The 15,002-nt window shown below is 39.7% G+C and overlaps 1 protein-coding gene across 1 annotated transcript in view; it reads left to right on the top strand.

Annotated features, from left to right (window-relative positions):
- Window positions 1-254: 254 nt before the first annotated feature.
- Window positions 255-15,002, top strand: part of lrrc75a (leucine rich repeat containing 75A) — a gene marked incomplete at its 5' end in the record, with an annotated part of 76,041 nt that continues 61,293 nt past the window's right edge. Inside the window, 3 exon segments of the mRNA XM_030744315.1 lie at window positions 255-412; window positions 414-495; window positions 497-601. Coding sequence (XP_030600175.1) covers window positions 255-412; window positions 414-495; window positions 497-601 — 345 coding nt within the window.

The raw sequence follows: 15,002 nt of genomic DNA, 5'->3' as shown, positions 1-15,002 counted from the left end.
TGCTGTGTCCGTGCTTTTGCGGCCATGCTGCAGGCAAGCATCCGAAGACCTGTCCGACATGAGCTTCAGCATCTACGAATAACAACTTCCCTAAAGCAGAAAACTGCACAGAGCTCCTTCTGAATATATTCCCCAGCATTGTATTTACTTTGGGAGCATGCACACTTTTGTGTAATCACACTCTTATGCTTCACATTTCAGCCCAAAATGAGCAGACTTTACAAAGATTGTGATGAGCTTGTGCATTTTAATGAACCCAGTGTCTGAAACATAAATCAAAGTTGCCTCTGCATGACAGCTCTGTGGGACCAGCCTCTTTATTGCCACAGTTCACATTAAGGCAGCACCATGGGTGCCAAGCGACCAAAGGCCAGGAGCCTGGAGGAGCCAGTCCTCAGCACAGCTGGAAGCGAACCCACCAAGGAGCGGGGAGACATCTTAGCTTCCCTCATGTTGAAGTCAGGGGACAGGCTAAGTCGTAGTGGGAGCCACCCGCCCACCCTACCAGCGCCGCATTGGCATGATCAAGGAGATGATGGCTGATGGCCAAACAGTGGCAAAACAGGACGAGGCCACAGAGATGCTGAAGACCCTCCGACAGGTAGCTGCTCAGTGTGTCTCTGTGCGAATGAGTGCTTTTACTTTCTACGTGCTTCCCTTCTGTTCTTTCCACCCATGCTGTGTTAACACTAAGGCTGATAGTGAAAGAAGAGGCCAGGCTCAGACTGACTGCTGACCACTTACTGACTAAACTGATTCAGCAATTGACTGCCTGCATGCCTGAATGAATTGAACCTCTCCTGGGCGTATGGCTGGCAGTGCCTGCCTCTGCTGGATGGGTACAGGGTGGAGAGAGTGCTATGATTTACAACCCTCTCTCAGTCTTTCAAGACATTTGCAGCGCTTGGCTGGCTGCTGCTGTTGCTACAGAAAGAAGGAAAAAGCCTAAACAACAGGCTGGGAGAATCTTGGTGTGGTGAGAAACAAAAGGGAAGCAAGGAGAAAGAAAGTGCCACCCAGTTGAAATGGGATGAGTTGGACGAGTGCAGAAAAGGGGAGGGGTCTTGAGGGTAACAGGAGTAAATTCTAAAAAGAAAGCTGAGTATGTGTTTATCACTGTGGATCGTTAGGAACCAAGACAAGGTGATGAAGACGGTGAGGGGAGAAACCTGATTTAGACACACTGCCACAGAATCCATACGCTGCAGTGTTCACAGTTTATCCCCTCATGACTCACCACAAGTGAACTACCACCTCAGGCTTATAGACACACAGCTTTTCCCCAGCTTTATGTTTGGGCTCTGGAGATTTCCCATCAGAATTGCTCTGTTACCATTTACAGATCAACCTCTTTGCACTGCCCTGAATTGATGGCAGACAGTGGAGCTAAACAAACGCTTACCACCGAGGCTATTTTTCCACATACATCACTCTGAGGGATGATCATCTCTGCCAGCGCTTGATTAATCAGGGAAGGGGAGTCACACTTTTCAGTCTGCAAGTGATGACAACAACAACAGAGATGTGCAGTTGCAACAGTTACTGAGTAGTGACTGTTTAAATCACGTAGGCTAAAGCACGTAGAGACTTGGTTCAGTCTAGTCTGTGAAAAGCACTGAAAAATAAAACCCTGAATGCTGTTTAATAATTTGCATTATTGTGATCACGTCTTTATAATATTCTGCTGTGCGTTTTTTGCTACTTAGTATTTCATCATACATTGTGCTACGAAACCATTCTGGTATCAAAACGTTCAGCTTTTTCTGGAGAACTGTCCTATTACGTTTCTTTTTGTACTTTTATAATTTTTTAACTATTTAGGTTTTTTTTTTTTTTTTTTTTTTTGCATTGAAATAAATGGAGAAGCTTCAAATCCTGTTGAAACTTCACCCTACTTTGAGAGTAACAAGTTCAGCATACTTTGAGCTAGAGAATAATTCAAATTTAAACAGGTCCCAAGAACTTGAACTATTAAGGTGTTACTCGTTTTTGATATCTCTTTTACATTTTTCAAACAGTGTCAGTTTAAATTTTATGAAATTTTCAGATTTCTGAAATTTCAGTGGTTTTCTATGGAAGGTCTTTAGAATCTGAAGAATTTGGTCAGTGTACTTTTCAAATTTTTCTCTTTCAGCTCTTTTTACTCCAACAACTTTTGGTCTACCGACAAATTTAATACTTCAAATTGTAGCTATAGTTTTCCTCTTTAAAGAAAACGACCTTTACAAAAACAGAGGAGTTACAGAATTTAAACCAGGAGCCTGAGAAGTGTCAAGAGTGCCACCCACATCTGCCATTGACTGCAGTGTTACTTTCTCTCTCCCTTCTCCTGAGCAAAAGCCAAAACAGAGGCACTTTTAAACTGTCATTTCTCGGTCAATTTATTGGTAGAGGACACAGAACTTTATGCCCTGCTTATGTAACATCTCCATGTGCTCATAATGTGAACGGTTTGTGACTGGGACCTACATTTTTGTGTGAAACCTGTTGTTTTGGACTTTCTTTTCTCACTTGTTCACCCAGTCTCAATCTTAATGATATATGGAGAGCAGTGCTCATGCAGTGTGGCCTTAGCTCGATGAGATCAGCTTTCCTCTTGTAAGCAAAGGACAATAGGTTTGATTCTTAAATGTGGAGCATATATACCTTTTTTTTGTCCTTTTTTTTTTTACATGTGAATATCTTATTTACACCACAAAATGGTTTGTTTGTTTGAATTGATAAGGTAATGTTAAACAATTCTCAAGGCTGTTTTATAATAAACACGTCAGGTAAAAGTCAGAGACTCTAACATACCTCTAGCTGAACAAGTGCTCAAACCAGATGAAAATCTGCTAGGATGAAGAAAAATGTACCATCGCGCTAATTAAATCTACATGGTTATACATACATACATAACAAAGCATTTCTCAGGAAATATTTGCATTTCTTTTTTAAATTAAAAAAAAAAGGTTTGTTTTTTTTGTTTTTTTTTAGGTCTGAATCTTAATTGATACATGAAGGGAGGACAGATAGCCATTTGGCTTTAGCTCTATGAGACTGAGAGTATGAGATTGAATTATTTAAATCTGCCATACAAACATAGAGACACACTCTTTGATACCATTACTGTGTAGCTCCCTTGTGTGTTTCTGATTGTATGAAAATATGATATTCTTTAGTTAAAATAATGTATGCCCCAGTTTCAATGAGACGTAGTATTGCTAGAGTGGTTATTCCTCCTTTATCGCCACAAAAGAGAGTGTCCTCTAAAATGACGGGTCTAGTGGAGGTAAACAGGCCAGGCGCTCACTGTAATGCAGTGTTCCTAGCAGAAGTCTGGAGACTGTGTACAGAAGGTGTAACGATGTAACGATTTCTGTATATTGCAGATTAAAAAGTAAAAGGTAGACTCATAAAGCCACACTGATTTTATTGTAATCCAAGTGCACAACACTAGTCTGCTTGTGCATGTCCCAGATTTTTGAGAAGTGTGTCAGAGTAATCTCTACAAATAGCTGTGGTGAAGCTCTCAGTAGCCAGGTCCAGCAAAGGGTCTAACCCTGAGTCTTAAGCTAAGACAGTCCTAACTTAACCTGAGAATTGGCTCAGTTGGTTAAAAGAACCAATCTAGTGAGCTGGAGCTCCTGGATTCAGATCCCAGCGTTGCCTAATAGCTGTGACCTCTAATAGAAAATTTGTGTTTCAACTCATCTAACCTCTGTGTACAATTGGTATATAATTGTAACGTTTGCAGACAAAGAACAAGTGTATGAAGATGGGAAACAGCTAACTGTAAGCTGCGGTCAAGGTCATGACACAATTTGTGTCCTCATTGTCAGGCTGGTGCCTACATGACTGTGGAAGAAAACAGCTGAACAGAGATTGTATCCATACAATAGTATAAAGGAGCTGCTATTCAGTTTCTTTATTAGCACTGGTGTGAAAACTGTTCATACTGTATTGAGCCCTTTTTCAAAGATTTTTTTTTCAATAAATCTCATAAAATCCATTCGGTTCAATGCTCAATTTATTCTTCCACACCATGATTCACTGTATTATTCCCTTTTTTCTAATGATGGCAGGTCATTTCACCTCAGGTAGAGCTACAGATAAGATAAATAAAAATGCTCGGTGAATGTCTGTCTCAGGAAGCTATCATCTCTTGGGACACCAAGCTGGATGTATTTTACCATTTGATTTTTCAGCCCACTGAGGAATGAGAGCAGGGGCAGGAGAGACCTGACTCCCCTCACTCTGTTATTAGTGGTGTGCATGATTCTCTTTAAACAAATCTACTGAAAACAATGAAAGACACTCAGTGAAAATAAAAAGGAGTTATCCTTATGAGAGCAAAAAGAGAAAGGAAGAAGAAAAAAAGCCAGAGGGCTGAGTGGAGTAGATAATAACAATTAGATCTAATGCTACATTACTGAATGCTGCTAGTTGAGCCTTAACTGGGGGAGAGAGACACCTGAATAATGTAACTTCCATTATGAACATATTATTTCTTCTGCTTACTTTGAGGTTTAACATAGTTAACTTAGCTAATAGAGGTGCCCAGTGTGTCCCCTGCTAATGTCAGATTATTTAGAAGATAATGGTAGAGGGACCCCTGTGAATATTTGTGTAGGACCCCAACAGACCCTAGAATCACAACTGCACTCAACAATCGCATCCAAGTAAAAAGCTACCCTTTATCTAGGCAACTGTTGCTGCTCAGTAAACAGGGGGCGGGACCTGGAAATTCATGAAAGGTGTTTATAATGTTTTGATATTACATAAATAATGTAACAAAACTCATTAAAGCCCTTTAGAAATGATAAATTTAGGGTATAAGTACGCTTACAGTCCTTGAAATTGATACCAGTGTTACAGCATACATAACAAGACAAAGCAAAAAACACAACAGCTGGCCGATGAACCCGAGATAAAAAAAAAAAAGGAAATAAAGGAGCAAAACCTGTGTGTCACTCTCACACATCTCTTTGTAGCTGAATGGTTGGTCCCAGACACAAGAGATTCATTAACTTTTGGGACCTGCCCACTTCATGCTCATAACAGCTATGATGCTACACAGCCATCTGTGCAGGTTATTAAAATTTCACTGGCGTTACACAGTCTTTGGTTAGCACTTTGCTGCTAGTCTCTTCTTATACTGGGTGGCTGTGACTCAGGAGGTAGAGCAAGCCATCTACTAATTGATAGTTTGTTGGTTCAATCCCTGGCTGCTCCAGTCTGTACACCACTGCATCCTTGGGCAAGATAGTGAACCTGAAGTTGCTCCTGATGCATTCATCAGAGTGTGAATGTTACACAGAAAGCACTTAGATGTAGCAAAAAGTGTGTGTGAATGGGTGAATGAAGACATGTTGTGTAAAGTGCTTTCAGTGCTTCAGTAGAGATGTGCTTTATATAAGAACCACTCCATTTACCACACCGACGCTTCTTTGGGCTCCAACTAACAGTTTGTTTCTTTTTCATTATCTACTTAACTACTAGAAAATGTCCAACAAATGTGTTAGCCCTTTGACAGCGTGGCGACCTGTCCAGGGTGTATCCCACCTCTCACCCTATGGCAACTGGGATAGCCCACTGCACTTCACCCTCCCGTGACTCTGAATTGGATAAGTGGAAGAAAATGGATGGAAAGATGGAAAATTGTTACTTTTCCCTAGAACTTAAACCAGATATTCAACTTAAAATAATCTATAAAACAGAGAGTAGTTTGGTTGATTGACCAAAATTGAAAAAAAATGGTTAAACTTTTTCTACAGTTTGGACATTTTATTAAGTGCACTGTAATTATCGCTTTTATTGTGATAACATTTTTTTTTTACTTATTGACACCAGTTATTCCTGCTATATAATATAATTTTGTTTATAAAGTTCGAGATCCACAACTCAACAGTTCACTGTTGTTGTGAATATAAGAGAAAACCCCAACAATCATACAAACCCCTATGAGCAACCACTCAGCAACAGTAGGAATGAAAAAGTCCCGTTTAACAGGAAGAAACCTTCCAGCAGAAGCTGGCTCAGGGAGGGGCAGCCATCTGCCCTGACCGGCTGGGGGTAAAATATACACATTTACATTTTACACAATTGATATTGACGCCTGTTGTAAATCATTCCTTCAAATCAAATCAATCAAATGTGTTCCCGATAATGAGTCTAATGGGTATAATTTTTGGGCAGTGGTTCTTGTTACTTTGTATGGAAGTTGCCTGGATCCCCTGAGTAAAGCATGACTGTCCCACGTGGCCTTCTAACACCGGGAGATTTTTATGTGCAGCTTTGAGTACCTCGAACTCTGTACTGTGATGAAAGCGCTGGTGGCTGGTTCTGAGCGCACTGCTGTCGATATTTCAGAAGAATCTCTCGTTTAGCTTTCTTCTTGGGCTCTGCTTGGGCATGTTTTTCTTCTGCAGTGGTGAAATTAATTTGACTGATAGCAATTAAATGTGGTCAAATTGGCAATTACATGCAATCTTTCTCTGGTAATACAGCAACTAACTGTGATAAATCATGGAAAATCACGTATATGTTGCTGTCGACATAGAAAGAAATTCACATTTAGCTATTACATTTACACTCAGTAATTTTGGCCTGCTTTTCTTTGCAACATTGATTCAGTTCATTCCTGCATTCGTTTATGTTCTCTTAAGGTCCTGCCACAGTATTTCAGCTGAGTAGAGGTCTGGACTTTGTTTTTGTGCCATTCTGTTGTAGATTTGCTGCTGTGCTTGGCATCACTGTCCTGTAGCATCACCTAATATTTTAGTCAAGATGTAACTGTCAAACAGATTCTGGGGCAGTAACAAGTGTTTCTCTAAGATATCTTTTCTCCTTGGTGTTGTGTTAAGATGCACCTGAATGTGACACACTGCTAAAACATCTGGTTTTATAGAGGTGCTCACAATTGGTGGTGCTCAGGTAAATCTTTATATGGTGCTTTCTATTTGTTGACAATACACACCAGACTTGTAAGAACCATAGTTTCTAAGTTGTAAGGCTTTTTGTCAGTTTTTGACCAATAAATCATGAAGTTGACCTTGAAGACCTTGGTGGATGTAAGCCGAATTTTAATTTTTAAAATTCATTTTACCATGACCCGCTCTACACCCCTACAAGGTTTAATCAGAATTCATACAAAACTTTTCAAACTTGTTTACAGCCAGCATTTTTTTACACAGCGTCCCAACTTTTTCAGAACTGGGATTATATTTATTTTTTCACACACTGTTTCTGCAAATAAATAATGATACGGTGTAATATGTGAAGTTTTGTAGTTCATCTGAAGTTTTATGACAAGACTTTTTTTATTACCTTTTATTACCGTATAACTGAAAGAGGGTGTACCTTGCTTTTACCATGGCTATTTATACAGGTAACAGTGTGACACCTGAGTTTTGGCAGCAGATGTCATGTAAACACATTAACGTTAATACTGTATACCATGTTGAAATTAACCAGACTTACCATTTAATAGCTAGCCAGAATATAAGTAAATCATGCTTAAAATAAGCTTATTTACTACAGGTTTTCCCACAGAAAGTTCCAGGAAACTTTATTTCCCAGGAATTAGTATTCAGTCATTTTTTTTCCATGGGCAAAAGTTCCTCCAGCACATTATTATTGTCGTTATTATTGTTATTTGTGTTGTCACAGTCAGCACTGCAAGCTGCAAGCTAAACCTTCTGAAAACACCACTATCTGAAACAAAAACTGATTTAGATTTATTTTGAAACTCAGGTAGAAAAATGGTTCCTGTTTCCCACAGAAAGACCAGATTATTTCCTCTTGAGAAAATGAGCTCTTAGCTTTTTTTTTTTGGACAGTTTCCAACCTTAGAAGCACGTCTGGCTCACTAGAAGCTTATTCAAAGAGCAGCTTAAAAGGCTGCTTCAGGTACCTATAACAAATGGCAGCATCATCACTGCAACAGCCACTCTGCACACTTTGGTAAACTACAAAGCCTCTATCAGCACTTTGTTCTTTCTCATCTTGTGATTAGGCAACTTGTACAAACTTTAGAGCTTTGCTTAGCGATGGAGGATTGAGGTCAAGCTCCCCTGACCTCTGAAGGATTTTTTTTTCTCGCTGCTATTCGTGGTAATGAGGAGCTGTGGAAAGCTCAAGCAACATGTACCCCACGTGGGTCGAAGGATGAGATCTTTATTTCTTTATCAGCAGGGTGTTCCAGCTTCAGAGGCCAAACTGAGAAGGCTGACAACAACATGGGTTGCCTCATATTTGCATTAACATAATAGAGATAATAACAGGTTTTCATGTTGGGTCATGAAGGCAGAATTGGAAGAGTTCCAGTAATTTAATGATGATATTTGGTTTCATGTTCTGGAGGGTGTGTGCTCTGGTGGAACAGTATGTGACGGACAGAAACAGGAAGAACTGGATAAAGACAATTACTATGAATAAAAGGAACCGAGAAGAGAAAAACCGGCCACCATTACTGTTCAACTACAGCAGACACCAGCGAGGATAGATGAGAAGTGGTTGTGAGTGATTTCAGAGACATTGAAAGACAGCACTTAGAGGCAAAAATGACAGCGAGAGAGAAAAGGAAAATAGGAGAAATGAAAGTGAGGTGTTGTTTTGAGAGGGTCACTCTGTGTTAGTTACCAGCTTATCCTTCATGTTGCCTGGAAACAATGGCGATAACGGGAGAGCTCGGATCAAATAGACATTGATTAATGAAGCAGGAGCTCTGTTAGGAGCTAATGGGGAGGCCTTCTTCTCAATCACTGCCCTTCAATTAACTCACAACCAAAACCAGCATCTCTTCACCACTCGCCCCCCCGGGCTGCTTCACAGCTGATCGGTTAACTGTTGCGATGAATACCTGCTGGCTCTAAATTTATCTTGCAGGGTTCCTTCGGGTGTTTCCAGTCAGCTGCATGTGATTTTTATGTCATCATACGTGAGCAGGGTTTTTCTCCGATCACGAGAGGCAGCGGTGTTGGGGTTGCAGCTAATATCTGAAGATGCCAGTCAGCTGCTGAAAGGCTGCGCAGCTTAAGTAGGAAGTCTGGTTCACCAAACTCTATTTTCTAGACAAACATCTGATAAAAGATTGCCACCTGTTCACGACGAGGTGTCCGAGAGGGAGATTTGAACTGCTGCAGTGATGTTAGGAAAAATATTAGTATATGCATGAGCGAGCGACTGAAGACAGATTTTCCCGTGGCAGCTGGCAGTATTTGAAAAATTAAAAATGCAAATCTACTGTTATAGATAAGGTTATACTCCGAAACTGATAACGTTAGAAATGTGATGAAGGCTGAACAGAATAATCACTTTGCAACAGTGACCTGACAAAAACAGAACAGGGAAAACAGGATAATAAGGTCTTCAGTAGCTTCACTCGATCAGACACTAAATTAGCGGGAAAAGAAAAAGCAAGGAAGTGAAAGCTTCAAAATAAACAGGAAGTAAACTGTAAAGGACACCAAGAATTACACAGCCCATGACTTCATGTTGCAGCATTATGATTTGTACCCAAAGCCTCCACACTGTTGCGAAGACTCACTGTTTTCCCAGAACTGCAGAAATTCCCTGTGGAGTTTTGTGCTGTGTTGATAAAGCACGTCATAAAAGAGTAGAACCGTCTCCGTACATTACAGCATTGTTTGCTCATCCATCTTTTTTTCTTTTTGTCTAATCAGCACTTGAGGGGCAGTGTCTCAACGTGGTGCTGTTTGATTGGATGAATCAGATGGTTCGCGGCACTTTGAATCACCGTGTGTCGAGTCCTGCCAGCAGCGCGTACTGCTAATCAGCAAATTCAAGTTCTGTCGAGTATCATTTTAGTATAGAGATGTGCTCAACTTTGTTCCAGTTCATCCTGCTCTGTTAGCAGGACGTCATCAAAAATGCAGCGACAAATACATTTGCTTTAAAGATAGACTATTTCCATCTTAGTGTTTCAGCACTAATTACAGGCAGCTATACTGGAAAAATGTAAATGTGAACTTCCTGCAGAGTCACGCTTGCTGGGATTTACATCCGGATAAAATTTTAATTCACCTTTTAGAGTAGCTAAAAAAACAAAACAAAACAGAAAAAAACATTTAAAAGATAAAACTTTTCCCTCGGATGTATCAGGACAAACTAGCCAGATTAATCTATTTATTGGGTATGACTACATGAGTACCAACAGCATATGACTAGCATATATGCTCATAGGGGGTCGTTTTTGACTGTTGGGTTTTCTCTTTACCCACAATACAAAGCGCCTTGAGGCGACTGTTTGTTGTGATTTGGCGCTATATAAATAAAATTGAATTGAATTGAATTGAATTGAATATACAGCATATGACTTTTATTTATAGACTGAATATAAAAGATGGTTGTAGCTTCCAGTTCTGGAAGCAAATGCCAAAGTGACTCAATCTTGCATTGAGTCTTGCATTGAGACAACAGGCATCATCTTCCTCTGCGATGGGCTTATGGAGTCAGTTTTAAGTTTTAAGGACAATAAATTAGGACGTGATTTAGGGTGAGCCTACCTTGTAATTAACAAGTTGCTATTATATGAGTATGCAGTGTTTTTTTATATTAACGTAGTAGGTTAATGACTCAGGACACTCTCTAAAAAGTGATTCTCAAATGTTTCACTTCCAGGGTAAATAAAGGTTAATAACAAATTAATACGTGTGTGTTTGAATGAATGGATATATTCAGCTGCTCTTATTCAACTATGATTGGTCCACATGCCGCTTCATGTCTACCCAGCTTGAAACTAAGTAGAGCACAAATCAGTCACAATAATGGACACCACTTAAATATAGCATTTATTTTCTTAACAAAATGCATGAACAAAGCTCAAGACTGCGAGCAGTCGGTCCAATTTCTTTAATAAAAATTTTAAAAAGGGAGCACCATCATCTCAGAGGTGGAGTGCACTGTTTGGTCAGAGTGTGATTTTTGATGAGGGTCAACATCTGCCTCGTATATGGGTCCACCTGCCGCGGTTGCTATTTCCTTTTATTTGCCAAAGGGCTGTACTTGATCCATTGTGTTTGCCTCGTCTCTCCGCAGCTCCACCTTTGTTCATGTTCAGCCGGGTTCCAACCACTGCTTTGATGTTGACCAGCCCTAATTAGTGTGGGTGGTGCTTTCTAGTGAAAAGAAAGCCCGCACTGTTTTCAGTGTGTGTGTGTGTGTGAGTGAGAGAGAGAGTGTTTATGTATTTGACACACATCCACACAGAGGTCAAGATTTCAGACTTTGCATTTTTATGCTTTGTCATGTATATTTCATAAATGGGTAATGTTGATGTAATACCTTTGTGGAGGGTGAATACAAGTGAAAGCCATACACACAATATGTGGCACAGGGTTTGTTTGTTTTTTATACTTTTGACCACTTTTTTTTCAACCATGGCAAACTGCACCGCACAGACACACAAAATGTCAGTGCTCTGTTGCAGATATGCTAATTGTTAGCGCATAAACCCCAGCACGTTGGGGTTCAGATTAGAAGAAGCTGGAAGATAAATTTCCATTCAGGGTTGATCTATTTGCTTTGCATCCTTATCATGCACATGCACACACACACACACACACACACAAACACACACACACACACACACACACACACACACACACACACATACAAATGATTTGTATTCCTTCAGATTTGAGTGCCAGTGATATTTTTCATGGCAAGAAAATATATCAGAAAGCACCCCCCCCCCCCCCCCTCGTATTTTCTGTCACTCTGTGCTTTATACTGGACTAAATAAATGCACTTTAGCATTTAGCAAATGTTAATAGATGAGCAGACTGAGACCATGTCATGTGTGCACAGTTTGTCTGGCTCAGGGTAAAAGCTGGAAACAAAAGGGAACAAGACTTGGTCTGATCATAGCCAAAATTTAGATACTGTACAACACTCCTGCCAGTGCTCCCAGTTTCCCCCTTTTCTCCTGTCTTTAAGATCATCTCCCGATGGCCAGCTTCTGACTTTGCTGTTCCTCCCAGAAAAATAAAAGTCAAGTTGCCGGATTCTCTATGAAACACTGTCTACACACACTAAATACAGTTGCTGCCTATCTGCCACTGCAACCTGGCAGCTAATCTCTGTGGAGTAGCTGAATAAATTACCTGCTGGCTCAGCTGATGTTGTTAAAAACAAAAATGATCCCACTTTCCAACTGTAGGCAATGAGTTGCTACCTGTTTCATCAAATTATCTAAGCTGGACAATTTGATGAAAATGGTTTTACCTCATTGGCCACAAGTGGAAGGATGCTTCGTGGGCATATGGGAACCATCTGCAAAGTGGAACACTGAAAAAACTGAGATGCTACAAAAATATATAATTCAGGGAGTGTAGAGTCACCAAATTTTTATTTTATCAGAAAAAACTCAGATTTTCAGTGCACTGAAGGATCGTTCTCCTGTCTCTTTTTTTTTTAACTGAGAAAACAGTCGGGCTCTACTCAGTAATGGCTCCAAAATGACAATGGGAATAGGATGATGATAATAATGATGATGATGATGACGATAATGACTATTATTATTTTTATTTTTATTCTGTAATGATTGTTATTATTGTTATTAAATCTTTTTTTTTTCCAAACTTGGAACTAACAAAAGTAACACACACCTGCAGTTTTTCCTGTCACATGCTGCACATCACACACACTCACCTTCCCCATAATCACCCTGTCCTAATGTCTGACCCAACTTGTTTTTTGTTTTTCTTTAAATGATTGTTTGTCCCTGTTTGAATAACGGCCTTAACACAGGTTAAATTCTCTTATTGAACCTGTAGCTGCAGCTGCAGCTGTTTGATGCAAAGAAGTGAAGCATAGCATTGCCATATGCATTTTAGTCTTCATTATACAAGGCAGCCTCCTCAGTAAGTCGATGCTGGTTCACCATTTTACTGGTAAGGCCTGGACTCGGGGACCTGCAGGGTGTAAGGGGTTAAAATCCATTTAGTTACTGCCAACAACAGTTCCATTGTCAGATTTTGAACTCAGCTTCTTCTGAATACCTAGTAACACATGAAGGAGGCCTGAACTTAAGCAGTGTCTGATCACCTCCTGTTGCCTCATGTAGTCACGTTATTATACAACAGAGACTGGACCTCATCATTTGTTCACAGTCTATTGTCACTAGTTTGTAAGGCATAATTCAGATGTTATTGAAAGATTTACAAAAGAAAAACTAACCAATTAATTTCACGCTGCTGTCACTGCTTTTCAAATGGCTGATGACCACCACGAAGGGTATGCAGTCCCAGTGGGACCTGGGTTCGGGCGCATGATTGTATGATCTCAAATGGAAACAGTGTGAGTGCATCCTGGTCGCTGCCATCATAAATAACATACACCTGTTGATGAACTAATCATAGGTTTCTCTCATGTGGTGTGTTGCTATTAATGCCACTCTTATCTGATTAATATGCATGCATGTACGTGTGTGTGTGTGTGTGTGTGTGTGTGTGTGTGTCATTTAGTTGAGGCTGCTGTCATTATTTGCTGCCACTCCTACGCAGAACAATAAGCAGCATGGAAACCTCAGTGAGTCATAGCCTTCTCTAGGAGACTGAGCATCCATCAGTCTCCCTCTTGCCTTTTCTCTCTCTTCAAAAGGTCGGTCCTGATGCCACTCAGCTGGCGGTAAACTGCCTGCAAAACAAATCCAAACACACATGAAAATATATCTGCACGTACCTACAGGCTAAAATGTGTTTGCGTGTTCTTACACACATTCATTCTTTCAGAACTTCTTTTAAACAATGCACTAGCATCCCCACAAATAATAATGGTGTAGCCCATACAGCAAACCCCTTACATATTGTATATGCAGTGTATATGATATGCATCCTGTTAAAAGGGACATATACAGCCACCTGTGTGTACATGTGGGGCTGTTGAAATAACCGCTACTCCCTAAATAACAGAGACGATATGGTTCTGTTACTCAGAAGTAAGCAGTAGATTCAGACTTTTTTGGTTGCATTGTAGAAATTTTAAGGGCACTGTGTAACGAATACATACAGAATGTAAACATTTTCTTTATGAAGTGCATTAATCAAGACGATAAATCTGAACACACATTTCTTACCCAATATTTTATCCTTTATTTTCTAGAAGCTAACAGAAAATCCTCCTGGCACTCTGTTAGAATAACAATGTTAACTTTGCAGTTCAAAAAAAAAAATTAGATTCCTTTGCAGTCAAAAGTGTATTAGATGATTTTTTTTTACCTCTAATACATGTTGTATTTATTGCAGCTTTTTAAAAATTAACTATATTATAGCATTCATGTATAGAAGACTATAGAAAAATGTAAGCCAGTGAACGTGGTTTCAGCCTCGATTGCTGAGGCTTTGTCGTTCCTTTATAGTAGATAAGCAGCAGATTTAAGGACAGTTTAATATTTGTAATCTGAAAAAGTTTAACCATGAGATGCATGTGGTGCGTGAATAAGTAGGAATAAGAACTGTAAATTGGGTAGATATTAGTTATAAAGTCTAGCACTGTATCTCAGTCTGGTTACTTCTGTTAGCAGGCTTTCATGTAGAACATGCACACCATGTGCTTACTGGTGTAGTCCATGAACAGGTATTTTTGTTTCAAATAGATAATGTAAATAATCATTTCTAACTACACTTATTATCAAGTTATTCTACTGTAAAAATGGCAATTTAACATAAGTGGGAAACAACCCCAAAAGACATGTAATGTAAATACCTGAAAAAGATAGTTTGCATTTAGCTAACTAGTTAACATCCAAATAACTGGTTGCAAGTTGTTTGCTGGCCCCTCCCTTTCTGCTGTGTAAGCAAGATGGGGAACACTGATGTCACTGTGAGAGGTGTACAGCATTACATAGCAAGTATGAAAGTATTGACCAAGTATACCAGCTTTGTGTTAGCATGCTGATGTTTGCCGACATTTTTCATTAAACTGCAGTTAAGCTTGGAAAGTGTAGCATTGCACAAATTAAAAAGTTGTTCTGATGATGCCGCTAGAGGAAAAGTTGT

Source organism: Archocentrus centrarchus, chromosome 13 (genome assembly GCF_007364275.1).
Source record: "Archocentrus centrarchus isolate MPI-CPG fArcCen1 chromosome 13, fArcCen1, whole genome shotgun sequence".
NCBI classification, from domain to species: domain Eukaryota; kingdom Metazoa; phylum Chordata; class Actinopteri; order Cichliformes; family Cichlidae; genus Archocentrus; species Archocentrus centrarchus.
The sequence above is the reverse complement of the archived record's forward strand: the minus strand, read 5'-3'. Positions and strand labels throughout refer to the sequence as shown.